Source organism: Euprymna scolopes, chromosome 26, assembly GCF_053919585.1.
Source record: "Euprymna scolopes isolate OS-2025 chromosome 26, ASM5391958v1, whole genome shotgun sequence".
In the NCBI taxonomy this organism is placed as follows: Eukaryota; Metazoa; Mollusca; class Cephalopoda; order Sepiida; family Sepiolidae; genus Euprymna; species Euprymna scolopes.
In genome coordinates this window covers 51,718,325-51,745,648 of record NC_136507.1, presented here as the reverse complement: position 1 = coordinate 51,745,648, position 27,324 = coordinate 51,718,325, and the positions used below count along the sequence as shown (strand labels likewise).

General features: G+C 32.3%; 1 protein-coding gene across 1 annotated transcript in view; it reads right to left on the bottom strand.

The window, feature by feature from the left end:
* LOC145248039 (complement receptor type 2-like) overlaps positions 1 to 27,324 on the bottom strand; it is a 137,916-nt gene that overhangs the window by 13,294 nt on the left and 97,298 nt on the right. The window contains exons 13-19 of the mRNA XM_080109769.1: positions 25,430 to 25,606; positions 22,368 to 22,562; positions 19,107 to 19,292; positions 18,419 to 18,610; positions 16,804 to 17,025; positions 14,173 to 14,364; positions 5,308 to 5,493 (exon numbers count right to left, since the gene is read on the bottom strand). Coding sequence (XP_079965895.1) covers positions 5,308 to 5,493; positions 14,173 to 14,364; positions 16,804 to 17,025; positions 18,419 to 18,610; positions 19,107 to 19,292; positions 22,368 to 22,562; positions 25,430 to 25,606 — 1,350 coding nt within the window. The remainder of the gene's footprint in view (positions 1 to 5,307; positions 5,494 to 14,172; positions 14,365 to 16,803; positions 17,026 to 18,418; positions 18,611 to 19,106; positions 19,293 to 22,367; positions 22,563 to 25,429; positions 25,607 to 27,324) is intronic.

The following is a 27,324-nucleotide window of genomic DNA, read 5'->3' as shown; positions in this document are numbered from 1 at the left end:
TTAGGTCAAATAGTTTGAAAGATAGTCTCTCAAGTAGGGTGTTGTTTGGTTGCGAAGGTTTTTTGTAGTTAGTCTTAGTAGCTTTAAATGTTTCCATTTATGGCTCCATTCCAATAGCGATTGAAGATCATTTTCTAGGGTTTCTGCAATTGCCTTGGATATAAAAAAAGATATATACTAAAAAGATATCGGCAACATTGTGGCTGAGAGCAAAGTGTAGTATTTGCACTTCACCTTTTCTGTCCTTGGTCAGTGGAGGAGAAATCCTTCATGACTGAGACGATTTTTATTTTTTGTTTCTACCCAGAGTTCCCCTTTTTGAGGAGCTGGATTTTCCCACATTAAAAACCAACCTTTTGTCTAACTCTGCTCTCGTAGGGAGGCAAGTAAATAGGAACAATAATCATCTGATTAGATGTACAGAACGTTTCTGAGACGAAAATGTATTGACGCCAAGTATCTTCGTCAGCACTGCAAATAAATACTAGAAGTTCAATGTCAAATCAAAGCAACAAAATTTCAATATTATTCAGCATCAAAATTTACAGAACAATTAGGGAAAGGGGAGAGGCAGGTATCACAAATTTAATTGTCCTCAAAACTCTACACATAATAAAAATAAAAAAACACACACACAGAAAAAACACCATGGAAGAAAAAGAATATCAAAAGTATAAAAATTTAGAGATGCATACAAAATGAAAATAATTTCTTTAATTAATTAATGATCAATATATATATATATAGAAAACTTTTAACACCCGAAAGTATCCTGTACCTCTATAAGGCCACTATTCGCCCATGTATGGAGTATTGCTGTCATATTTGGGCCGGTGCATCGGCTACTAGTCTCTCGCTCCTTGACAGGGTTCAAAAGAGAGTCGCAAATCTGATAGGCCCTAAACTGGCATCTAAACTTCAGCCTCTGTCCCATCGTCGAAACGTTGCATCCCTCTGCCTGTTCTACAAGTTTTATAATGGTGAATTCTCTGAAGAACTGCAAGCACTTGTGCCCCCACGACGTGAACACCCTCGACAGACCTGACAAGCTGCAAAATCCCACCCCCACACTGTAGAGATCCCTAGATGTAAAACATCTTTCTACTCCAGTAGTTTCTTCCCCAGAACTGCTAGACTTTGGAATTCCATTCCAGGTCACTGCTTCCCCAACTGTACTGACATGCATAAGTTCAAGTGCAACGTGAACCAACATCTCGCTGCCCTAATCCCTACATAGTACCCCAGTAGATGTTTCCCCTGATAGTAGCCCCCTACACCAAAGTGGCAATGTGCCTTGTTTGGGGTGAAAATGTAATAAAAAAAAAATAAAAAAAATATATATATATATATATATATATATATATATATATATATATATATATATATATATATATATATATATATATATATATATTGTTATGGTATTTGAGGACAATTATATTTTTGTAATTAAAATTAAAAATGTACTAACTAATGTTTTTTTTTTTTTGCGTTCAGAAGATCCTATGCAGATACTACTATAACTAATGAAATGAAAAGACAAGCGAAACAGAGCAATTCAGAAATTGAAAGGAGCTTAATAAAAACGATGACTACCAGTAAGAGAAACCTTCTAACTCATTCAGAACACCTAAGTTAGTCAGAAGGATGCATCATATGATCAATAAAAATCCTGGGGCATCAATGCAACATCTTACCAAAGATCAAGTGTTTGAAGGAACAAGAAGAAATGTTGTTCATCAAGACCTCGAATACAAATCATACGTTCTTAGGTGAGGTCAGTTCATGTCAACAAAATCTCAAGGGAATCGTTTAATGTGTACAAAACGACTCTTAAACAAATTGAAACATTCAGAATGAAAAATACTTTGACCAAGAGAAGTCAATCAAAGAAATGATAAGCGGTTATGTGCAAACCCCACTGAAGTTTCGACTCTTATGCACACAACGTTTCCAGCAACCATGATGGTTTTCCAATAAAGCTCTCAAAACCCAGGATGGGATGGCTGAGAATTTTCATGATCATGTCACACCAAACTTATGGCCTTCTAACTCATCAGACTTTAATCTTTTGGATTATTATGTATGGGGCGTCATGTAAAAAGAAGGTAATAAGCATACCCATAACACCAAATCCTCTCTGATGGAAGCAATAGCACAAGCAATGGAGGACAAAAACAAAGACCACTTGATCAAAGCTTGCACTCACTTTCAAACTCATATTGATTGATAGAAGCCGAAGGAGCACATATACAGAATAAAATGTAGATTATTATATTTATTATGTAGGCTTTCTTCAAAAGAGCTTCCTTCCTGGAGTGGCAGTCATGCACACCAATTTAATGAAGAGTGCAGCATATGATCTGAGCATTAACAGGCTGATTACTCACCTTTTCAATCTCTGGAGCAATGCTGATTGCACTCCTACACTGATCCTTCAAAGGAAGAATTTGGATGTGATGCTCTCAGCTTCTTTGGACGACTTACCCAAGGTGTGTTCTGAATGGACCTTGCTCTTTTAAAATGCTGGATGATCTAAGCCACTGTGCTTCAGTTCAGTTTCAGGTAATCTTCTTGTAGCCCTGGTCATCTTCATATACCACAATACATCTTTTAAGATCTCCAAAGAGTTCTTTGCCATGTGGTGCCATGTTGGAACTTTCAATGACCATTATGAGAGAGTGTAAGAGCTGCACTACAAATTTGAAAACACCTGCTCCTTATGCACACATGGGCTTAATAACACTAATGAGTAACATTCAAAGGAAAAATGACAAGCAGTACTCAATTTGGACATTTAGGGGTGTAGTGTTTTAGGGATGTACTCACTTTTGTTGGCAGTGTTTATCTTTTTATGGTTATATTTTGAGGGGAAAATAAATTAACTTTGTTATATAAGCTGCACATAGACTACTTTTCATTGTGTCAACGTGTCAATGTTGTCTCATGAAGAGATGTACTTAAATATCTGCAGAAATGTACTATAAAAATCTTGATATTGAAAATTTATTCAAATTAAAAAAAAAACTTATAAACCTATAAAGAAGGTATACAAAATTTTAATTAATCGACAAGGAGTACAAATAAACCAAGAAAAACCTTATTCCATGGAGTTTTGAAGAATGCAATTATTCTCATCAGAGGGAAGAGGTTTTGCCAGTGTGGAAAGAAATAATTTCAAATATAATCATGTTTACAAGTTTTGTCTTGAATGAAAAGTTAAAAAATTTTCAATATGAATAAAAAAGCTGTTAGTGCAGTGGTGCTTTCTTATGTATATTTATTCCCAACAAGTAGTGTGTTAAAACATGCATTTATTAGAAAAGCATTAATAAAAAAAAATAATATAAAAATGTTAAATCTTAATGCAAATAGGAAAATTTGTTAATAATGTATGGAAGTTCCAAAAAATTGTTTGAATTTTTTAAATTTATTTAATGCAAATTCAGATAAATAAATGTTTTAGAAGTAGGTGTTCAGTTTGGTTTTCAAATTTAAACAAACGAACATGACTATAAGACAATGACATGTGGACAGTCATCAGTCAACTTTACAAAACCTCATATGAGAGTGACAATGTACAACATATATATGTAACTTGTATTGCATGATTGCAAGTCGTGGTTAATGATGAAATGGCAAAATGATATAATCCTGGCTGCATCACAAGAAGAAAATTGCCGATCACACTTTACAGACATCCATAAAAAGGTATGTCCTACCATATCTTAACTTGTATGGCCATGTCACCTGCTTTCAGAGATTTGAAACCTCTCAAAGTGCGTCCTATATTGATATAGATGATGGTGACCTTATCCATGACAGACTGTACAAGTGAAATGTCAATAGACAGAAGTTGGAAGTCATTCATGAAACATCTATAAATAAATAGATAAAAAGACAAAAAATTAAAATAATAAAGTATGAATCAATCTTTACTTGAACCGTCTTTTCACCTTGAAAAGAAAGTATTTTTATGGACAAGGAACTCTTCATTTACCTTCACTTTTTGGAAAATTACATGAAGATCAAAGAAGGATGAAGACACCTGAGGAAGAATATATCCTATAACAGCTGAAATATTTAGATGAAAAAAAAAAAAGATGATGATACTTGTCTCAGCAATGTGTAGAGTTACATCCAATCATATCTGCGAAAGGTTCACGAACATATCTGCTGAAATGTTGGGATAAAAACAAGGATGAAGTTACTGGTCTAGATAATATGTTATTTAAATGTTAATAATATGTTAATTAAAAAGATGTTAATAATATGTTAATTAAAAAGATGTTGATAATATGTTAATGAAAATAATTTAGATCAAATTTAAACAAAAAGTTCACTTTGTGTAAGAATCATTTTAATAAAATTAATAAAATAAGCAAAAATTAGTGCCCAATCAACAAATTAAAGTCTTAATGAACATGCACAGGTAGTTAGGTTAATTTAGTTTAGTAAAAGTATTGGTAAGCATAAATTTTACATCATAACTGAAAGTAGAAACAAAACTTGTCACTCTCTTGTATATAAAAATGTTAAATTAACATAGTCTAATAATAAATTTCAAAAAACATCGGAGACTTTTTAAAGTAAAAGATTTAAAAAATAATTAATTAACCTTATTTGAACACAAAAATTCTAAAAAAAATTGACTGGTTCTACAAAACATTTGTTAAAACACTTGTATCATTCTATTATTATTTGTTTGAGTTAAAAATAAAGTATGGCAAGATTTACTTTGTAACTATTAAAGTTTACAAGGCAATGAAGAAGGATATTAATAATAGTACGTATTAATCTTTACATCATTAAGTAAGTGTTCTACAAATGTAAAAATAGTGTAATATGTTGGTTTTAAAAACTAAATTTTAATTTAAATTATCTCCCTTTAAAATTAATAAACATAATATTTTAGGAAGGTTTTGGTAATTTATTTATTTTTTATTAAATCACTGTAGTTAATTAAACAAAGCTCTTGCATATATATAAAATAGGGCAAATAAAACTATTTTACAAACACCAAACATTTATTTATTGTAAACTGTTTAAAAAATTATTCAAATCAAGCATACAAATAGTTGTGTTTGAGTTTTACATATAGTATTTCAAAAGACAATGAGTCGTTTTAAAATAAATAGAAAAATTCGGGCATTTAGATTATTAATTTCATTTTTTTCATAAATGATTTCACAATTCTTTGTAAAATGTTTATAACTTTAGATCTTTTTACTGAATCAATAACTATAATAATGAACATTTAAATCATGACGTAGGCTTACAATTACTGCACAAATGTCATCAACTTACCATCATAACAAGAAGGGAGACTAGGGACCCATCGGCCTTGATAGCACAGGGCAAGAGTAGTTCCCAAATGTTTCTTTTCACACACCACATTGATATGATTCCCACTTGTGACGTATTCACCCTCGAGTGGTTCACCATTAAGTAATGTGTAGTGAGTTTCTCTGGAATCAGCTATTTCACAATGGCCTACAAGACAAACAAAAACTCCTTTAATTATTGTAATCTGCTAAGAGAGCAAGAACGAGAAAATACCGGATTAAATGTTATATATATAATATATATATAATATATAATATATATATATATATATATATATATATATATATATATATATATATATATATAACTTGGGCCGGAGGTTAGAACTGCTATCAACTAGATGGTTGTAGGTTCAATCCCTGCTAGGGATGGATGCTAGTTTAGCCGCACTAATGTTGTGTGATACAGCGAATCAGTCTCTATGTGGATGACTATACATATATATATATATGTTATCAAAGAATATAGCTTTCGAAAACAAAACTTATCAAGATAAGAAAAGCTCAATATATTAAAATAACTTTATTATATCACCAGAACAATAGGGAAAAGTAAAAGGGGGAAATTTAAAAAAAGGAACCTCTTTATGCCATGGCATTTCGAAGCTAAATGCTGCTCATCAGAAGGGCTAAAATTATAGAAAATGCAAATACAGATGGCTTTATAACATTTAGATGTGAAATGAAAATGAATGGAAAGAGATAATTTGGTAAGAAATAATTAAGAAATATTAAAAGTAAGTACAATGTATAAGAGTAAATCAGAAGGGTAGAATATACGTAAGTAATAGTAAAAAGAAAAACATTGGTCACTATGAGAGGATGGGCGTCATTAAAGAAGAGCAAATATAAAAAGAAAAAAGAAAAAATCGCAAAGACAGATAATAAAATTGGAGAAAGAAGGTAAGGTGATAAAAAAGACAAATAAGGGATACGAAATATAAATAAAAACAATCTGAAAGTAAAAGAAATAAACACAAAAACTTTTTAAAATCCGGATTAAAAAAATTTTAAATGTTCAAAAATGTGTCAAAAATAAAATAAAATAAAAAAATAAAACATATTTATACAAGTTTAATCATATTTATACAAGTTTAAAACTTTAGTTTAGGTTTCCGGAAAGTGAAGAATATGACAACTGTTTACAAATCCAACAAAGTTGAAATGTATGACGCATCAAGTCTTGGTACAATCCTCGTAAATCCTGAAAGTATTTGTATAACCTGGCAAAATCCTTAGAATATCGGTAGAATCCTGTGAATTGATGTGAAAATAGAAAGGTCCTGGTAAGAATTCTCAAATGGGAAGGTTGACAGTGGAATTCCAAGAATTGATAGATTTCAATCCTGTCTAGGTGGACATTTATATTGAGATATAACTTTGGTGTATCAGACAAAAAGCGTATCTCAAAGCAATTTCAAAATAGGTATTCAATAAAGTAATTCCAAAGTCGGAAAGGTCACATTCTTAATAAATAGGATAGTGTAACAATAAACTCCAAGATGGAGAATCCACAATCAGAACGAAAATTGTGTATAGTAAAAATGCAAAAATCCAAATTTCAAATGCAATATTAGCAACAATTAAAAACTGGGATAACTGAATTGGAAGTTCAAGAAATATCTCAAAAACAGTCTAAAATTGAGAATGAATCTAAAATAAGATATAATATATATATATATATATATATATATATATATATATATATATATATATATATATATATATATATATATATATATATCAGCAGAACTAGAACATGAGCAATAAAAAATCCGGCTTTCAAATGTAAAAGTTGATTTGTATAATTCTTGCCTGTCTCCTCTTTGATGAGAAGCATTTAGCTTCAAAATGCCATGGCATACAGAGATTCTTTTTTTTTTTTTTTTTAAATTTTCCCATTTTACTTTCCTTTATTGTTCATCTTTCATTTAATAACTATAATATAAAGCTGAAAGTCTGTGTGTGTGTGTGTGTGTTTGGTCACGAATAGGCTCCTATATGGCTGACTATTATAGAAAACTGATCACATATAATGATAGAAGATGTTTCGAGACACAGGAATGGGTATGTTTGATCTGGCATAATGATGATTCATTAAAATTGTGGGGTCTGCGTACACGCCTGGTCCACAAAGTATGGAAATAAAAGATTTAAAAATTAAAAAAAAAACGTTTACAAGTGTTTTTGATATAGATGTACATAAGAATACTTTGATAAGTATGTTTCAACTTAAATAGGGATGGTATAATAAAATTGTGGGTTCTGCGTTCGCGCCTGGCCTCCATAGAATGGAAATAGGCACAAATTAATAAAGACTTTCATATCTATCTGCGTGATAATTATGTTTCAGTTTGAAGAAATATGGTATAATAAAATTATGGGGTGTTTGTTCGCGCCTGACCTCCATAGAATGGAAATATGTCACAAAGTTTAACAAGGTTTTTTTAATATAGATCCACAGAATATTGTGATAAGTGTTTCGGTGTGAACAGGTATGGTATAATAAATTATGGGGTTTATCTATTTCATCATATTTTCCTTTGGTTTTGATCCCCCCAAATTCGAAGCTATCTCTTTACAACCCTTCCTTTTCATAACCTATCATACTTTCATAAATCAGAGTCCATTTTCTGTAGGCTGTTTTTGAACCCAGTCAACGACGGGTACTTTTGGTAGTATATATATATAGAGATCCCTAGATGTAAAAGATCTTTTTACTCCAATAGTTTCTTCCCCAGAACCGCTAGACTCTGGAATTCCATTCCAGGTCCCTGCTTCCCCAACAGTACTGACGTACAGAAGTTCAAGTTTAACATGAACCGACACCTTGCTGCCCAAATCCCTACATAGTACCCCAGTAGTTGTTGCCCCTGATAGTAGCCCCCTACACCAAAGTGGCAATTTGCTTTGTTTGGGGTGAAAATGTAATAAAAAAAAAAAATATATATATATATATATAATGTAAGGATCGTTCCAAAAGTAAAGTCTCCTATTTTTTTTAACTCAAAAAGTTGAAGAGCTATGAAGACGGGAGTAATACCATTAAAATGAGCAACCTTTTGTACCCCAATATTTATTTTTAACAAAGGCACCACCATTTTCAGTGCACTTTTGCCAGAAGTTCAATGATGCATCTTTGCATCTGATGCACGTCCATGATAGGGATTGCTTTCTTAGAGTCTCACACCGTCAAGATCTGCAACAGAGAGACGAAACTTTTAAATCATGAATGCATAAGTTTCCGATCCTCTCCGATTCATTTGGGTTGTTCCAAAAATAATGCCTCCTAGTTTTTAAATTGCACTGTAGAGAACCTACTGGTTATTTTGTAAAATTATTTTATATAATAGTTTGAATTAAAGTTTAAAATGCGAAAGTCATGCAGTGTGGTTCAATTGTGCTCTAAACAGAAATATTCATTGCAATCACTGTCTTATCAAAAATCTACTGTTGATTTTATATGCCGAACCTCTCTGCTTCTGCAGTGATAAAACTTCTCAAATGCACTTGTGATGTTAGGCTGCCTAAGCATGTTAATTTTGGTCAATATCGGACTATTCCTTCTTTAATCAGATTTTTTCGATTTTCGATATTATCATAGACATTAAATTTGAAAAAAAAATCAGCTCAACCATTTCGGAGTCTAGAGGAAACGAACCCACACACAGAGAAGCAAAGTGCCTTTAAATTCGTTGGTCTGCTACTTTACTCTATTATTTATTTCTATATATAGTATGATTCTTGCAAAATATATATTATACCTCATTTGCACTTGCATTAAGGAAAATCGATTTTACTAAATAGTGGTATGTTAGTTAATGTTTCTAGCGAGAGAATTGTTTTAAGTGTTCTATTTAAAATTGTTATTTAATAACCTTTAAATAATAATTTAATTGATAATATATTCAATTTAATTCATTTGGGATTATTTCCGACATCGACTTTTTAAAGATGTAGAGTTATCTCCCCCTAAAAACTTCAAAACATAAGAATAAACTATAATAAAATAATTTGGTAATCTCAATAAGTTTCTAGCTTAAAAAAATAATTCCGTGTAGACAGAAAAATATTTGCTTTTTTTTTTTTATATTCAAACAAAACAAAACAAGACAAACAAACAAAGAAAAACCTTACAAATAAACTGAAAAAATTCCATTTGTTTGTTTTTAATATTCTTGAAACGGCTATACAGAAACTTTGACCGCTTTAAATTCAAAATTCAGTCACACTTTTAGAAACGAAAAAGCCCCCCCCCTCCACACACACATTAAAATAAAGCAAATCGAAAAAGCCCCTCCCCTAAAAAAAGCAAATCGAAATTTTCCTTTATTCACAAAAAAAAAAAAAAAAAAGCCAGTGAAAAAAGTGCCTTTACAAAAAATAAAAAAATTTAAAAAACGCATATTAAGCACGTGTTTGGCTAAATTTTTTTTTCGGTCGTTCGGGCACTCGCTGCTATTTTATTAAAACAAAAGTTGTTTTGATTTATTTTTATTCATTTATTTTTGGGGATGGGGAGTTTTCTTTTTAATGCACAGGCAACAAAAAGTGTTCAATATCCAGAGAATAGGTTCTTCTCTTTGTATGCCTTCTACCGAAATAGGGTATCGCGTACTTGTTTTTTTGGATGATTATATTTACAAGTTTTTTTGTTTGCTTTGTTTTGTTTTTTTTTACATAGGCATAACCACTTATCAAGGCCCAGAGGTCACTCGAGGATAAGGGTTAAAGAGTGTACAGTAGTCATTTGGACAATATATTGTCAGTAATGGAAATTCAGTAAATTGTTAACTTAAGTGGAACGGCTCATCAAGAACTTGTCCACATTGGACTCGAAGAAAACCATATTGTTGTCAGCTGGAAAGCAGGAAAACGGAAGACAGTTTCACAGGCGTGCAGTTCTAAGAAAGAAACTTTGTTCATGGAATCTACGTTTAGGTTTAGGCACAGATAAAGAGTGGGGGAAATTATTGATAGTGGTTTTAGATAGACGAGTGTTTGTGTGAAAGTTTGGCAAGGGAGGACCATAGATTGGAGCTCAGACGAGCACTTACCATGAAAATAATAATAAAGCAGAGACAGACTCGCAATATCTCTTCTGTGAGAAAGAGGTTGCAGGGAAGAGAAAAAGTCACTCCCTACCAGGCCATAAAATCTATTTTGAACTCTATCAAGGCAGGATAAGTCCTTTCTAGCAGCTCCTGCCCAGATGTGGCAACAGTGCTCCATCCTTGGACGTACCTGGCTCTTATATAGATAGAGAATTGCAACGACCTTGGCAACAGATTTGATGTATGTATTTTTATCTATTCTTTTATTTTTTAAATTGTTGCCCATGATGAAAATGATTAATATCCTTAGGTGTGATCAAACAAAACTTCATATCAACCTGGGCAATGCCGGGTACCCATGCTAGTATATATATATATATATATGTCCCGGCGAATAACCATGCATCTAAATAATACTTAGTGCTATATATAAACATTTGATAAAAGATCATCGAAGTTAAGCAACATTGAGCCTGACTAGTACCAGATGGGTGACCATTTGGGAATTCTAGGCGCTTATCTCGACATTGTTTCCAGTCATCATCACATAACGCCGTTTACTGTATATTTTAATTTTCACTTTTAATTCTTATTGTCACGCCTTCGCACTTTTACTTCTTCAACACCTGAAGATGATTCATGGACGAATCGAAAGCGCTCATGATAGCAACAATTATGGAACTTTATTAATATTTTTGTTTGATATAAAAAAGATTATATGGGAAATCGAAAAATTAAAAAAAAAAAAGGATTATAAAGCAAAGTGTCTCCATTGCATTTAATAATATTTGCTTGACTGAAAAAAATGCTGCCTAAATATACCAATTATATATATATATATATATATATATATATATATATATATATATATATATATATATATATATATATATATTTATTTGGGGAGATACTTATATATACTATTTAACCGTATTTATCGTTTAAAAAAAAAACAACAACAAATCTAAATTTATAAGCGATAAAGTCATCTAGGAGTTCGAAGCATGTGGTAAACATGGTCTGGAGTTCGATTCCTAGAAATAGTCAAGCTACGCTGATAAGAGGTAGTTACCTTGAAACACGCGTGTATGTAGATTACTGTTTTAAAAATAATAAAATAAATAAAATGTTATATACGTCCAAACAAATTATGGGTAACTTTCTAAGTAAATAAAAAATGAGCTTCAAGGCGAAGTCACTATTAACCGTATTCATCGTTTAAAAAAACAAAAAACAACAACAACAACAACAACAACAACATATATATATATATATATATATATATATATATATATATATATATATATATAATCTACATAAAAATAAAAAAGAAGTAAGAATGTAAAAAAAAAAAAAAGAGCAAAACACTTAACCTGAATAATTGTGGTTGGTGATAAATAATTACTCTTTCTATGTTCACTTTGAAATATGGCTTTTATCAATTGAATATGAATGCTTTAAACAAAAGAGAAAAACACGTGGTGAACATTATACACCATGTAGTTTTTATATACACCATGAACTTTTATATACACCATGAACTTTTCATATACACCATGAACTTTTATATACACCATGAACTTTTCATATACACCATGAACTTTTATATACACCATGAACTTTTATATACACCATGAACTTTTCATATACACCATGAACTTTTATATACACTATGAACTTTTATATACACCATGAACTTTTATATACACCATGAACTTTTCATATACACCATGAACTTTTATATACACTATGAACTTTTATATACACCATGAACTTTTATATACACCATGAACTTTTCATATACACCATGAACTTTTATATACACTATGAACTTTTATATACACTATGAACTTTTATATACACCATGAACTTTTATATACACTATGAACTTTTATATACACCATGAACTTTTCATATACACCATGAACTTTTCATATACACCATGAACTTTTCATATACACCATGAACTTTTATATACACTATGAACTTTTATATACACCATGAACTTTTCATATACACCATGAACTTTTCATATACACCATGAACTTTTATATACACTATGAACTTTTATATACACCATGAACTTTTCATATACACCATGAACTTTTATATACACCATGAACTTTTCATATACACCATGAACTTTTATATACACTATGAACTTTTATATACACTATGAACTTTTTATATACACTATGAACTTTTATATACACCATGAACTTTTATATACACTATGAACTTTTATATACACCAAGAACTTTTCATATACACCATGAACTTTTATATACACCATGAACTTTTATATACAAAAAAAACAAAAAACAAAAAAAACATCAAATTTAAGGTCTCCTTAAATTTGAACGTAAAAGAAATATGTTTAATTTAAATGAATGTTGGATGCATTTTAATTTTTCAACATGACTATACACTAATAAAGCTTCTTTATGAATATTTGTGATATTTTTGTATATCATAAAATATACATTCTTGAAATAAGCAGGGACAATATGTTTATGGAAATCACACCGGACAAGGTGTGAAGCCACTTGATGTAAGAGGCTAACAAGAATTAAAGATGATTATCACAAAGGCGAGATATGTCTATTGGCCTTAGTCTTTGAAATACCAAAGCTGTAGGTAGAAGGAAAACAGCCAGCAAGAAGAGAGTTCTACAAGCCTGTAGTCCTTTGGAATAGGAAGCTATTACAATCAAAACAGCAAATCGATGGCGATCAATGAATTAAACAAGTTGGAACAAACAAAGCAGGAATTTGATCAGGCAATATATGCCAAAGATATGCCATAATTGTATTTATAAAAAATATTGAATCTAGCAATATCACGTCTGTGAGAGAAAAGATGGAGGGGGGGGTGTCAATCAAATTACAGATACGTTTCTATACCTTATCAAGAACTCATTGATATGTTTTTGAAAGAAATATGGAGTGGACTGAATAACTAAGGTTTATATGATTTTTGTGTGTGTTATATCAGCCCTGGGCGAATGATGGCTTTATATATAGGATATTGGAAGGTGTAAGGAGTTTACCATCCGACTGGAGGGTATTTTCTAAGGAGTCAGACATTATCTTGGATATGTGTGTATTCGCTTTGCCGTCAAGTCTAGAATAGAGTATTTTACTATCTGCAAATATATCCATGCCAGACGTGGTTGTATTGGAAAGGTCATTTATGAAGATCAGAAATAATAAATATCTAAGTATCAACTACTGGAGCAAACCCACATTAATATGATGTTATTTGGATGTAAGGCCATCAAGAACGGATTGAAAATATCAAGTGCTATCACCCTACTTTCACTTGTTTTATCCAGGTATATGCATTGAAAGATGACAGCTAGGATATCCATAGTAGAAAAAGATTGTTTAAATCCATATTGTTTGTCAGAGAGATTTAGCATTTTCAAGCTTGATTAATGATCCAAAGATTTAATGATTCAAAGATTTAATGATCCAAAAATTTTAACAAACAGTAAAAGGGAGTTATAGGGTGATAATTTGGCAGGTCAGTTCTTTTATCAGAATTTTCAAAACTGGTACCACAAAAGCAATTTTCTAGTTATCAAGGAAGCAAGAATTTGCAAGTTTTGTTATAGCGTTTGGCAAGGACAAATTCTTGTTCAAATCATCAAATTCAGTTTTTGTGTATAACAGAAAATTTCCATTTTCATTATAACATCTGGTAACTATTTACAACTTTAGAAGAATTTTTACTCTGATCATGCTTTTATAAATAAGTAAAAGTTTACATACGTGGCTGACATTCAAGTTGCGCTGGATACCAGTGGCCATATTCACATACGGATCGTTTGTTGTAACCTAAGGGGATGAATCTCGAATTATCACAGTGTAATTCAGCCACACTGCCATGAGGTATGTGGTCAGCATACGCATTGCTTATGGTAATTCTGGAGTTGGTATTGTTGGTCAGTGGTGGACATGGAACTGAAACAAACCAGAAAAAAAGAAAAGAAAAATCACCCATTTTCTGATCGAATATTGTCAATAAATAAACATAACAATATCAAATAACATTACCAGCATTCACACTTAAGTTTTAATATTCTGTTGACAATTTCCAAATTTCTTATATGGAATTACCACAAAACGGACCAAAACAAACTGTTTGTTGCATTGGCCATCTATAGCAAGATTGAACATGGGTGTATAAAATTAGTGTTGAAGGCAGAATTGTCCACATAAGATTAGATTAAACAAAGAAGTAGAAAATTTCATTAGAAGTTAAAGATTAGAATTAGGGCTACATGTCTAAACCATAACAAAAAAAAAAAAGAAGAGAAAACTTTCTCCCTTTGGCACAGCGAATACAGGTAGAAAAGACTTTGCCTCGAATCTTAAAGATTTACCAAAGTTAGTACCAACTTCCTGAACCATGCAACAAAAGAATCATACATATATATATATATATATATATATATATATATATATATATATATATATATATTTTTTTCAATTTTGATTTCTTCATTTTACGTTAATCTGTGGGTTTATTTAATGCTGGAAAAATACCTACTTCAAACAATTTTTTAAGGTAAACTGACCCCCGCCCCCCCAAGCTGCAAGGAAATTGCAGTTCACTTCTTTTTCTCTGATATGTTTGTGATCGTATAGCAAGATTGGACATGGGTGTATAAAAATAATGTTAAAAATGGGATTTTCTACATAAGGTTAGTTTAATCAGAGAAATGGAAATTCCATCAGAAGTTACCTGCTAGAATTGTTTAACCCAGATATATTGTGATCATTTATGTACTAATAATACTAATAAATAGATAAAATCGCTTTTCTAAATTTGAAGAAAGAGTAGAATTTCGCTTTTTCTGGTTTACAAAAAAGTGAAGGTCTCTTTCTAGATTAATCAAAGAAGTGGAAAATTTCATTAGAAGATTAGAATTATAGCTATATGTCATGATGCAACATCATGGCAACTTTTATTTTTGTGTCATCAAAATCTGACATTGTGCCTAACTATGTCCTCGTGAAAAGGCAAGTAAACAGGAATATTATGAACAGGAAGTCTGAAATGACAGAGAGATGAAGAGAGAAAAGTCTTTCTTTTTCTCTTTGACATATTTTTTAAGCTTCTTTTGTCTCCCTCATATAACCAGTAATTTTGAAGTTCTCAAAATAATAAAACATCAAGCAAAGATGTTGCTGGTGTTTATTTATGTTATCTCATTACTATCACAAAGAGAAAAAAAATGAAGAAATCAACATCTCTGTGAAAACTACCACTGCCATTCCTACAGAGAGACATCACCATGAATTAAGCCACCTACTTACAAGGTATCAGTGAGAGGCATAGCCGTTTTATTCTAACAAGAAGACAAGAGTTATCTGGCAAGGTGAAAATGATTTCTCTATTGAACTTTTGAAATGGTAAATTAGTGCTACATCATTTTATCCATTGTATCATTTGTTGTTGCATTCTACTTTTTAGTGAAATATTATTGCTATTTAGATCTGTAAAACAAGTTGGGTTTTTTTCTCATAAATGGACAAACATTTTTATTCTACAGCTTCATTTCGCCAACAATAGCAAGAGATTATGAAAAGTTCCACTCATTTGAAATGAACATGTCACACATCTGCTCGAGTTGACATCTTAAATCCAACTGAATAAAAAATGGGAAAAAATTTTGTAAATAGTTCAGTGGAAATACATTCCACACAAAGTGTTTTCATTAAATAATAGATTAATCACTCCACGTAAGAAAATAAGCTTACATGAAAGAAAATAGTTCATCAACATGTGACTGCTTAAAATCTATTTCCAATTCAATTGTAATTTTCCAATTAAAATCTCCTTAATTTATTTTTTGTATATATTTGACTTGAATGATTGCCTTCTCATTTTTACCTCCACAAAAGACAATAATTAGAATATCTTAAATCATGCTATTAATATTCTGTTATTCATTGTCATTAAAAAATGTTTGCATTAAGATTTATGATGTCACACATTTGTTGAAGCGTAATGATAATGATGAACATTTACCAAATTCAAAGCAACCTCAACTGGTTTGCTTATCAAGTGAACATTTATACAAATATGCGCATGCTCAGCATTGTGGGTTTTATAGTTGTTTGTAATTTGTATGCACGATCATCGACCTGTTTTGATGGAAAAAAGTAAATGAGAAAAGGATTTTGGTAGTTTTGTTTGTGTTGTTCAGGTGTTGTTTGAATAAGAGTTCCTCCCGAATTTTAGGATTTATTAAGTTTCTTACATAAATGATTCTCGAGAATGAAAAATTAAATAAAAATAAAATTAAACTGCTCCAAGAATCAATAAGAGTTTAAGAACAAAATTTTATCACTAGATTTCTTTTCAGGAAATGGACACATGGTGACGATACTCACTTGGTTCACATTCTAATCTGTCCACTGACCATTTACCAAACTGACAGACTGATTGCTTCACACCATTCACCGGCCTATGTTTCGAAGGGTCACATTTTAGTTGTGCGATACTTTCGTGTGGGTAAGATCTCTCAGAATTGGATGCTGATGGAAGAGTGGCATCTGCAGGGAGTTTGAAAATGATCGGAGACAGGCTGCTGTTTTGCATCGCTGGACATAACTCTTCAACAACAATAAAAAAAAAACGTTATTAAATTTCAGGAAAAAAAATCATATGTTATCAGAAGAAATTGATAAGAATCTTTGTTAATCATTTAACACCAATTATATTTCAAGAAATATAATTACAATAAATAAATATTGGATTCGCTTATATCGACTGTAGGGTGGAATGATAAAGTTGTCGCCTTAAAGAAAACAACACTACAGCTTTTTTTAAAAACTTTTATTGAAATAATTAATTCAGGTAACTTGATTATGTAGTAGAGCTGACATCTATTCAATGTAGTCGCCTTCAGCCTCAATCACCACCGTTTGGAACTGGGAGCATGCCTTTTCCATGAATGAAAGCTTGTCAAATACTTGGTGGATGACAGTAATCAAGCTGGCTTTAGTGTTGTGGGAGGTCATGTTGGTGATGTTCTCGACGTATACCAAACGAAGTAGTCCAGCAGGCTCAGGTCGAGATAGAAAAGGGTACAAAGTCGTAGACTCCTTCTGAAGCCAAGACTTTGGACTTGTGGACCGATGCCAAGTACCACTGGCACACCCAGAGTCTGCGACCTGATTGCCCCAGAGGATCACCACATTTTTCAGCACATACAAGTACACTTTGGTGTTGACTTTCAAGCCGACTTCGAAGATGTGAGGTGGCATGATGTGGCCCTCACTTAAAACCAGATCAAAGATCATAATATTAGTCAGAAATTTTATTTCCATTACACTGAGAACGTCTCTATTATTCGTGGCAATCCAGCAATGCATTTTGAGGGTGCTGGCAATGGTCCTGTTTTCATAACTTGGATCAGTAGAGAGCATGAATTGTACAGGGGCACATCATCGATCTCACTCATTGAACATTGTGCCATTTTCAGACATAATAGAAGATTCCTATCGCTCTTGGGATTTGTACACAACTAACCAACTAGTAGATGGTCTGCAACAAAAAAGAAAACTGGTTTTCATCAAACGCTGTGCTGTGAATGTCTTACAAAGAGAATCCAGAAATTAGTGCTCAGTCTAGAATCTTCCAGTCACGCATAAAAATTATACATCGTAAGCAATAGCAAAAAGCTTAACCAATTGAATGTATCGACCATTATTAAGTAATAGCGAACCTGGTCAGTACTTAAAGATGTGACCATTTGGAAATAGCAAGTGTTGTAAGCAAACACTTGACTCAGGTGTATAAATTAGTATCAACCTCACTGGGAAGTATAACTGGCAACAGACTAGAAATAAGCAACAGATCTAAGATCCTTTCAGGCAGTGAAAGAGACTACATTCATCATGCCATTATTTTATTTCCATTATTTTTCTCCGGATTCTGGAACACAAATTTTCATTCTTGAACCAAAATATAATCTGGACGCCTCACAATTTTCATGGAACTTACTCGTTTCACATTTTGGAAGTTTTGGTATCCAGTTGCCATAATAACAAGCAATCAGCTTTTCTCCATAAATTTGATGGTGTGATTCACAAAATGCTTCAATAAAAATCCCATGATTCAACTGCTCGTGTCTGATTGGCCAATGGTTTCTAAAGAGGAAGTATCCATGAGCCAGCTGTGGAAGAAGGCATTGATCTGCAAAAAAAAAAAAAAAAAAAAAACAACGAAAAATAAAAAGGAAATACAGGATGTGTAATATATTTAAGTATAATTCAATTTAATAAATTTGGCAAAAAACACAAACAAACAAAAAAGACGCACGCTTCAGTTACCATGTAGGAAAAGGGTAGTAGAAATTTACAAAGAAGAGCATACAGTTAATTAATGTTATTTAGAAAAAGTTAATGTTAACTTTGAAAAAAGTTAGTGCTACTTTGGAAAAAATAATGCTTTTTTTTTAATGAATGCTATTTAAAAAAAAATCAATGCTATATTTGAAAAAATAAATTAATGCTATTTTTGAAAAACCAAATTTTGAAACATATGAAAAAAAATTTTGCTTTTTCTAAAATATGAAATAAATTTTTCTGATTCCCACGATTTATATGGTAAAAATAAACTGAATGTATTGCTTAATGTTTTCAGCAACTTATTGTTATCAATGCAAATGAATTGAAACTCATAGTCTTACTTGGCAAACAATCCAATTCTGCTGGTGACCAATGTCCAAGACTACAAGTGGTGCTTTTTAGTCCATCTTTTGGTGAGTGACCAGAAGGGCAATGAATGGCCACTTGTGTACCGTGTGACCATTGTCCATTATTTCCCAAAGGACTTAAGGAGTAATTGCCACTTTTCGTAGGTGATGAGCAGTCATCTAAAAAGAATAATGCATTGCTTTCAGCAAATGAGTTGATATGCTACAACACAGAAAATTCCAATCAAACAACAAATAATTTAGAATCGGTAATGAGCTGTTGCTGGCAATAAATAATTTAAACAAGAGTTGATATGCCCTAAAACAAAGAAACTAAACCAATTAATGAATTGTACTCCTACCAACGCCATGGAGAGATTGGTTCCATCATGCAGAACTTTCACAATCACTTGGATCTATTTGTGTCACTCCATACCGAATACCATCATGAGTTGATGGGACTCTATGTGCCTCTCCATCACCATTATGTGAGGGAATGCCTCGCGGCTGCTCTCAGTCTGCCATGTTAGCAGCATACCTGATCAAACATCCTGATGTTTCAAGTATATCCACAACGGCTTTTTGCACTTAGCAGTTAAAACAGGTTATTTAGAATTGGGTAGCAACAAAGTAAATGTTGATATTATTTTTTTAACATGTGTAAAATTTAATTTTTATGATGGACAACTGACATTTTGTAATGTTTCTTTGATCAGTTTATATAAATAAAATTACTACACTTTATTATATTTATTGTAATTAAATAAAATTTTATTGATTTGTAGTTGGCCGATTTTTAAAGTAACTCTCTTTTCTTGCTGAAGTAAGTTTGGAATGCCATTTCACTTTCTTCATCAGATAAAACTTGAAAAATCAACAAGAGAAAAAAAAATGACTGATGATTCTGTCTCAGTTGTTAAAAACTGGAATTTTTCTAATTCCTGTGCAACTGAACCGTAGATGAAACATATGTATCTCCAGCGGATGTAGTTATCTATACTATTTAAATAAAGTTATAAATATTTCAATTTAGTATAACTTACAATTAAGCACATTCACATTTTTCCTGCTAAAAGTTCATTATATATATATATATATATATATATATATATATATATATATATATATGCTTTATTTTTTATTACCGTATCTTTCTGTTAAGTTACATTATTGTTTCAGCTACCCGGCCGTTTTTTTGGCCGTCTGTAGCTTCCTCAGACTTTTACAGAACTGTTCTGTAAAAGTCTGAGGAAGCTACAGACGGCCAAAAAAAACGACCGGGTAGCTGAAACAATAATGTAACTTAACAGAAAGATACAGTAATAAAAAATAAAACGCATATTTGCTTTACAACAGTATTGAGCACTTTCTGCAGTTTTTATTAATTACCATTTCCACTATATATTTCAATGGTTTCAGCCATTTGTTTGATTAAAAATTCGATAATATGCATAAACGCTTACTTTCTTAAGTGGTCTTATGATTTTGACCAGGACTGTATATATATATATATATATATATATATATATATATATATATATATATATATATATATATATATATATATATATATATATATATATATAACTGTGTCAATCGCTTTATTGCAGGTTGGTAAAATATCAATATTTCACTAAATTTACGTTACAAAAAAAATGAAAATTGTATCATCAATGGGCTTGTTTAAGATTAGTTATTTCCCAAAATGTTATTTAAATTCATGCTATATTCACAAAGTTATGGCATTTTATTTATTACCATGTAAATTATGCTGTCCATCGATTTATTGCAGGTCTCTTAAAATGCCAAAAACTCAGGCAATTAAAGGTTATCAAAAAGCAAAGGATATTTGCTGGACTCGCAGAAGGATTGTCCATCAAATCCAGAAAAATCAGGGCACCAGGAGAAACTTTTAAGATCGTGATATTCGGAAAATTCATAGGGAAGTCAACCAGTGCTTCCGATTTTGAAAAAGCTAGAATCGCTTCAAAATCCAGGCAGGCCAAATACAATGTGTTGAATGAGACTGCAAGGAACATCAAACCTTTTCCAAGACCTCGATAGAGCAAACAACATAGGGAAAAACTAATGGCTTGGACACAGAATTACATGAAAATGGATTTCCAACATGTCCTATTTAGGGATGAGGCCCAAGCTACTCTTGATAGATGGACCAAATTTTAAAACCCGAACGGAACTCCAATCCATTACAGAGTTCATCGCCAACAAGGTTACTTTTATATAATAGTATATATATATAATAAATGGGAGCGACTAGAGTAACTGCTCTCAAAGTGCTCAAGGAGCGAAAAAAAAATACCACAGAATCGCTAATAAAAAAAATAAATAAATCAACAATCTTGTATTTAAAAGCGATAAAAATCGTGCATAAAAATTGATAAGGTCTAGTGGTAAAACACCAGGCTACTTATCGAGCTATAACGAGTTCGATTCTTATCAAGATGATAAGTGATACTTAGAAACAGGCATATCCATGGATAGCTTTTATGCACGTAAAAAATATTTAAATATTTTAGAGATATTTGAATAAAAACATTTAAATGTTTAATAAATAATATATATATATATATATATATATGTGTGTGTGTGTATAGTTAGATAGATAGGTATGTATATGAAGTATATCATAGAATGAAAACATAAATCGTTTACAACTTTGTAAGATATATTCATATGCTGTCAAATGAACAAATTCGACTAATCAATCGTTAACAATAGATATTTTTGTTTTTTTAAAATTTCTTACATACAAGACATATTGCCAACTACCGTGATTGTGAGGCCAAATTTATGGTAGGCATCCTAAGTGGGAATTTCTGCAAAAATGATCTGTTCATATTACATTTAAATTTCAGCATGTTGGTACAATTGGGGATGTAAGGAGCAGGGACAAAATTCCAAAGGGAGAGAATTCCAACTGTAATCGGCTTGTCAAAATAAGATATTAGACAAGAAAGTTTTCTGGCATCTGAGGACCTCTACATTGAAGATATGGAATTTTTCTGCTGGTCAAATCGACCAAGGTATTTACTTTGGAGATGTACAAACACAATAAGATTTACAGAGCACATTATGTGGAAACACATGTAAGATAAACACAGGGATGTAATATTGCAGCGATAGGATGGTAGACAGTGTTAGAGACTCTCTTTTGACCCTGTTCAGTAGGAAGAGCGTAGTAAAATAAAACTTAAAAAAGGGATTGATATGTTGTGAAAACTTAGTATTGCTTACCTTCTTTACATTCGATGGTGGAAGAGAAGGAAAAGACGCCATATTTACAGAAAGAGTAATAAGCACTCACTGTATGATATCCAGAGTCGCACTTAGCAAATATCCGTTCTCCATGGGCTAACTGATAGCCCGTTGCGAGAACCTGACTGTAATATTTGTATGAACCATGAAGCAAGTCTGGAACTTTGCATGGCTCTTTGGAAAGAAAAAAACATAAGAAAAAGAAAGATTATCAAAATAAAAATTGGCATTTTGAACAATTACTGAATGAAAAATGGCACATAATAATAATAATAATAATAATAATAATAATAATAATAATAATACAAATTTAAACTTTTCTTTTTTTGTTGTTTTAAGGGAGATAATCAGTGATTACACGACAAAAATCAATAATTACACTCAACTAGAAATTTTTTACACCAGATTTTCTCTAACGTGAGGAACGAAAGTTTGTATTAGTATGAATATTCATGAGTTATCTGTGACTGTTGTCGGATCGAGTTAAGGCCAGCTTGCACTGGGTTTTGAGTGAATCAAAACTTACTTTCAAATTGATCATCAGAATTGATGGGACATGATAAGAGAAGGAGTCATGGTTATTCCAGTTAGACACCAGGGTCGGAAAGTGGGATTGAGAAGTCAGCGCCTTCAAGGAGGGGCACTCTGATCTTCAAAAAGTACCTGGGCAGTCTCATCAGCAGTAAGGGTGCCTCAGGCGATTAGCAATAAACTAACCCTTTCTCAAAGAGAGAAGGCAAGGCCTGGGAGAGTGGACCCCCTAGAACTGCACAGAACTTTACTCCCACCGCAAAATCAATGTGGGCCGGATCATTACAAGAATGGTCTAATCTCTGTTGATTTTGAGGGCAAGGATAAAGATCCTTAGCTGATAATCTTATAATGAAGATAGTGTCTTGTTAATTTCACTTTTTCTAAGGACTTTGGAAATAAAAAGTGGTTGAGGATAAAAACGTAATGGCATTTATCCAGGTATATTAAACATTTTTCATTGAATCATTGAGAATAGTCGTATCAAGCAAATCCACAGTGGGGGGGGGTGTTATGGTAAAAACCAACAGCATTTATCAATGCTGGTCATAAGTAAGTAGTTGGGTCATCTGCATTGCATAGGTCACAAAGCAAATGTCAACTTTTGTGATAGTCGAAATGAATAGGCAGTATAGAGTTGATATTAAAACAAACGCGAAATATGTTTGACCGAATTCAACACTGGTCACTGAGATTAATCATTTATTTGTATAAAGAATAAACGAGTTTTTGAAATGTGCAAACAGATAACATTGCTTACCCAAACTAACAAAATCAGAGATGAATAAATAGAAAGATCACCATCGCTGTGGGTGGAGGAATGAGAGGGGCAGGTTGATGATTGATTAAAAGACGTGTTATACTTTTCTCCTTTTGACTTTTCCCCAGTGATACAGACTTTGGTGACTAGTGCCAGACAATTGATCCTTTATATCGTGGGGAGAAAGGTGATTTGTCAGATCAGGACCTTTTAACATCCAGGGCTTTCGCCAGAGTAATTACCAAGTACCGAGTGACGGAATTTGGTGATATCACTGTTGAATGAGTAAGGGACACAATCTTTCTTCAAGAAAAGTATTAATTAGAGGGGGGGAACAGTGAGCCGTGATTGGTCAATAAGATGATACGATAGTTAAAGAGGGTTTTTTTTGGGTTTTTTAAAAAAAAAATAATCAGTTAAATTAAAGCAGTAGCTAAGACACAAGTCTAGCACACAAGCAGCTGTGTGGGATACCTTTCCTCATGATCATCTGTACAAAGGTAATGGTAGTGAAAGCTCCTTGTAATGTATGATTAAAATAAACCAGTTGATGATTGTTTGTTGCTGATTGCTTGTTTGTGATTGAATGTGTTTTTCAGTGTACCATGATGCCAGCTAACGAAGAAAGAATAATCCAAAAAAAGATGCATTGATCAAACAATGAATAAAATAAAATTGTAAAACTAACAATATGTCATTGTGAGAAAATTTTGTACATAAACATTGATAAAACAAAGACTGTTTAACATTCATGACTGAAACTTGGTGGACAAGTCAGGTATAGATTGAAGTTTATTTGTAACACATATGGTTTGATTGCAGAAAGGATTGTGGATTTCATTAATGATTCCAAGGGTGGGTGGTATTTGAGGGAGTACTCTTGACTTACTGGACCATGAAAAATTTTATGGATCAATTCAAACCACATGTGATTTTGTAAATATGACCTCTCCTCCTTTTACCTACACAAAATTAAACCACAAAGAAAACGAGCACGAATGTAAAAGCACTTGTTTGCGAATTGAGTGCATGCATTGTTGCTGATATACTAGAAGGTAGCGTTAACAGGGACATGACGATGGCTCAGTGGTTAATGATGCTGGCTGACAACTTGGGTGTGCTATGTTTTAATCCAGATCATTCCACAGAAACACTTTCAATTAGCAATGTTGACAATCTTCACATGGTCCCTCCTGAAGTACTCGCTATCCTTCTAGAAAGAATTCCTAACAGAATGATATTGAGGAAACGAATGACAACAAAAATCATCATCATGAATGATACTCAACAAACAAACAAGCAGCAGCAGCAGCAGCAGCAGCAGCAGCCGGTATACTCATGCAATTTAACTAGCATAGCCAGTCAGTGGTGTCATGCTGAAATGACTCCATATATTTCTTTACGTGCTTGCAAGAGTCGCTATAAGTTAGATCACTAGAGTTCTGAATATTAGCTAGCTGCCCAGTGTACTTGCTGAAAGTACTGTCCATTACTGGACAATCTGAGTCATTTAACGATTCGTTTCAAGTAAAGTCAGGGGGGGGGTCACTTGAAAGGTATTGCCAAATGAGTCAGATCTTCAAATAACAGATGGCACTTTCATCTAGCATGCTGGGAGATTAGCTGATGTTTGTCTTATAACGACCCTTGCAAATATTAAAAACTTAAATGAAGATGAAACACATTTTCTACAAGAAAACACCATTGATTTTTGTAACTAATTTGATTACAAAATGAATGAGCCACTTACTAGGCATGCATTTTGGTACTCGTGGAAACCAGTTGTTGTTGTGACATTCTACTTGGGTGACATTGTCCGCTGGAAAATGGGTCTCAGCGTTGCAAATAACTGTCATCTTTTTGGCACCACTATTGCTATGAAGAGATACCTTGACGTACTTGCTGTTTCGTAAAGCCATACAACCAGCTGTAATAAAAGGAAATATTATCTTACATATGTTCCCTGCTTCATTGACATTAATAGTTTACAAAAGGTATATTAAAAAATTCTGTTTTGTTAGTCAAATATCAGTCCATATTCTTAAAAACAAAAATCTTATTTCTAATCAATTTTTATATTTAATCCTTTTCATTATTATTATTTTTTTATGTTTTATCATTTTATATTATATTTAGAGGAGAGTGACAGAGTTTTACTCCTTTAGTCAGATATACTACCACTCTCTTCATGGACACTTGGAAAAGAATTCAATAGGATATATTTTCACTAGTCACCGGTAGTAAAACATTTATCAAGTTGAAGTCTAATTTAGACATCTTTTTATTGAAGAAATGTTCTTATAATTAGTTAAGTGCATTATTGGTTTTCTTTCTAATTAACTACTCTTAAAAGCTTGGTATCATTTTTTAAAAAGTCGATTAAAAATAGTAAATTATAGCAATTCCATCATTGTGATAAAACAAACATGGCCTGCCCATGGCAAAGCCATTAAAGGAGAATTCGTAAAAGAAAGAAAGAAAAAAAAAGAAAGAAAGAAAAAAAGAAAGAAGGAAAGAGAGAAACCTGGGTCATGTCTGGATAACAAAAAAATAAGAGAGTGTCTGCATAAGAGAAAGAGAAAATAAAATGGCCCAGCAACAAGAATCTACCAAAATGCACTTCCTTATTTATAAATGCTCTTACCTTTCTCATTTCATTTATTGTCCTTCGTTAATACATTCTTATGCTTCAGAATTTCTTTTAGATGTGGATGAATAATTTGATGATTCAGACTATCATTCTCATTTTGGTTGTAATTAAATAAAGAATTCAGTTCAAAATTTTATAAGTTCATGAGTTTGACATAAATATTCTTGAGTTTGAATCGTAAGCATCGGCAGAAAAAGTTGTGCCCCCCCCCAAAAAAAACAAAAAACAAGATGAGAATAGTAATCCAGATAATACAAAGATTCCCAACTTCGATTACAAAATCCCCAAGTTTTAAAAGATGCAGAAATGAAACATGGCTGATTTATAAATAAACTAGCGGGGGGGGGGTACCCGGCGTTGCCCGGGTGTTTGTAGGTTGTGTAGGGGGGGGGATAAGTAATAACCCTGAAACGATGTTAAAAAATCGGAAAAACCAAAACCAAAAAAAAAAAAAAAACAGCGAAAAAAAAAAACGCTGTATGTATGGGGGGGGGGGGAGTAAACTAAAGAATAAGTGAAGTAAAAAAAATAAAGAAACGTTGTCCGCATGTCTAAAGATGTAAAAGAAAAAAATAGTTTTGGTCGTGAGGCTGGATTGAACCCGGGAGCCTTGACACAGAGGTGAAACAAACTCCAACCACTTAACCGTGTAGGCCAAGAGTAAGAGGAATTGATTATAGTGTTAAAATAAGGCTTATAAAGCGAGTGAAAGAGGTTTGATTGACAGATAGCTACTAAATGAGGTCATCGCGGGAGCGTTACGAGATGACGTAACAGTATTTTATTTTTTTTGTTTTACTTCACATTAGCGTTTATTAAATTACGTATTTCGTTTCCTGTCTAGACATCTCTTTCTATCTGTCTGTCTGTCTGTCTGTCTGTCTGTCTGTCTCTCTCTCTCTCTCTGTTTGCGTTTGTGTATGTGTCTCTCTCTCTCTCTCTCTCTCTCTCTCACTTTGTCTTCCTTACTCTAAATACTGTTACTAAAAAAGAAA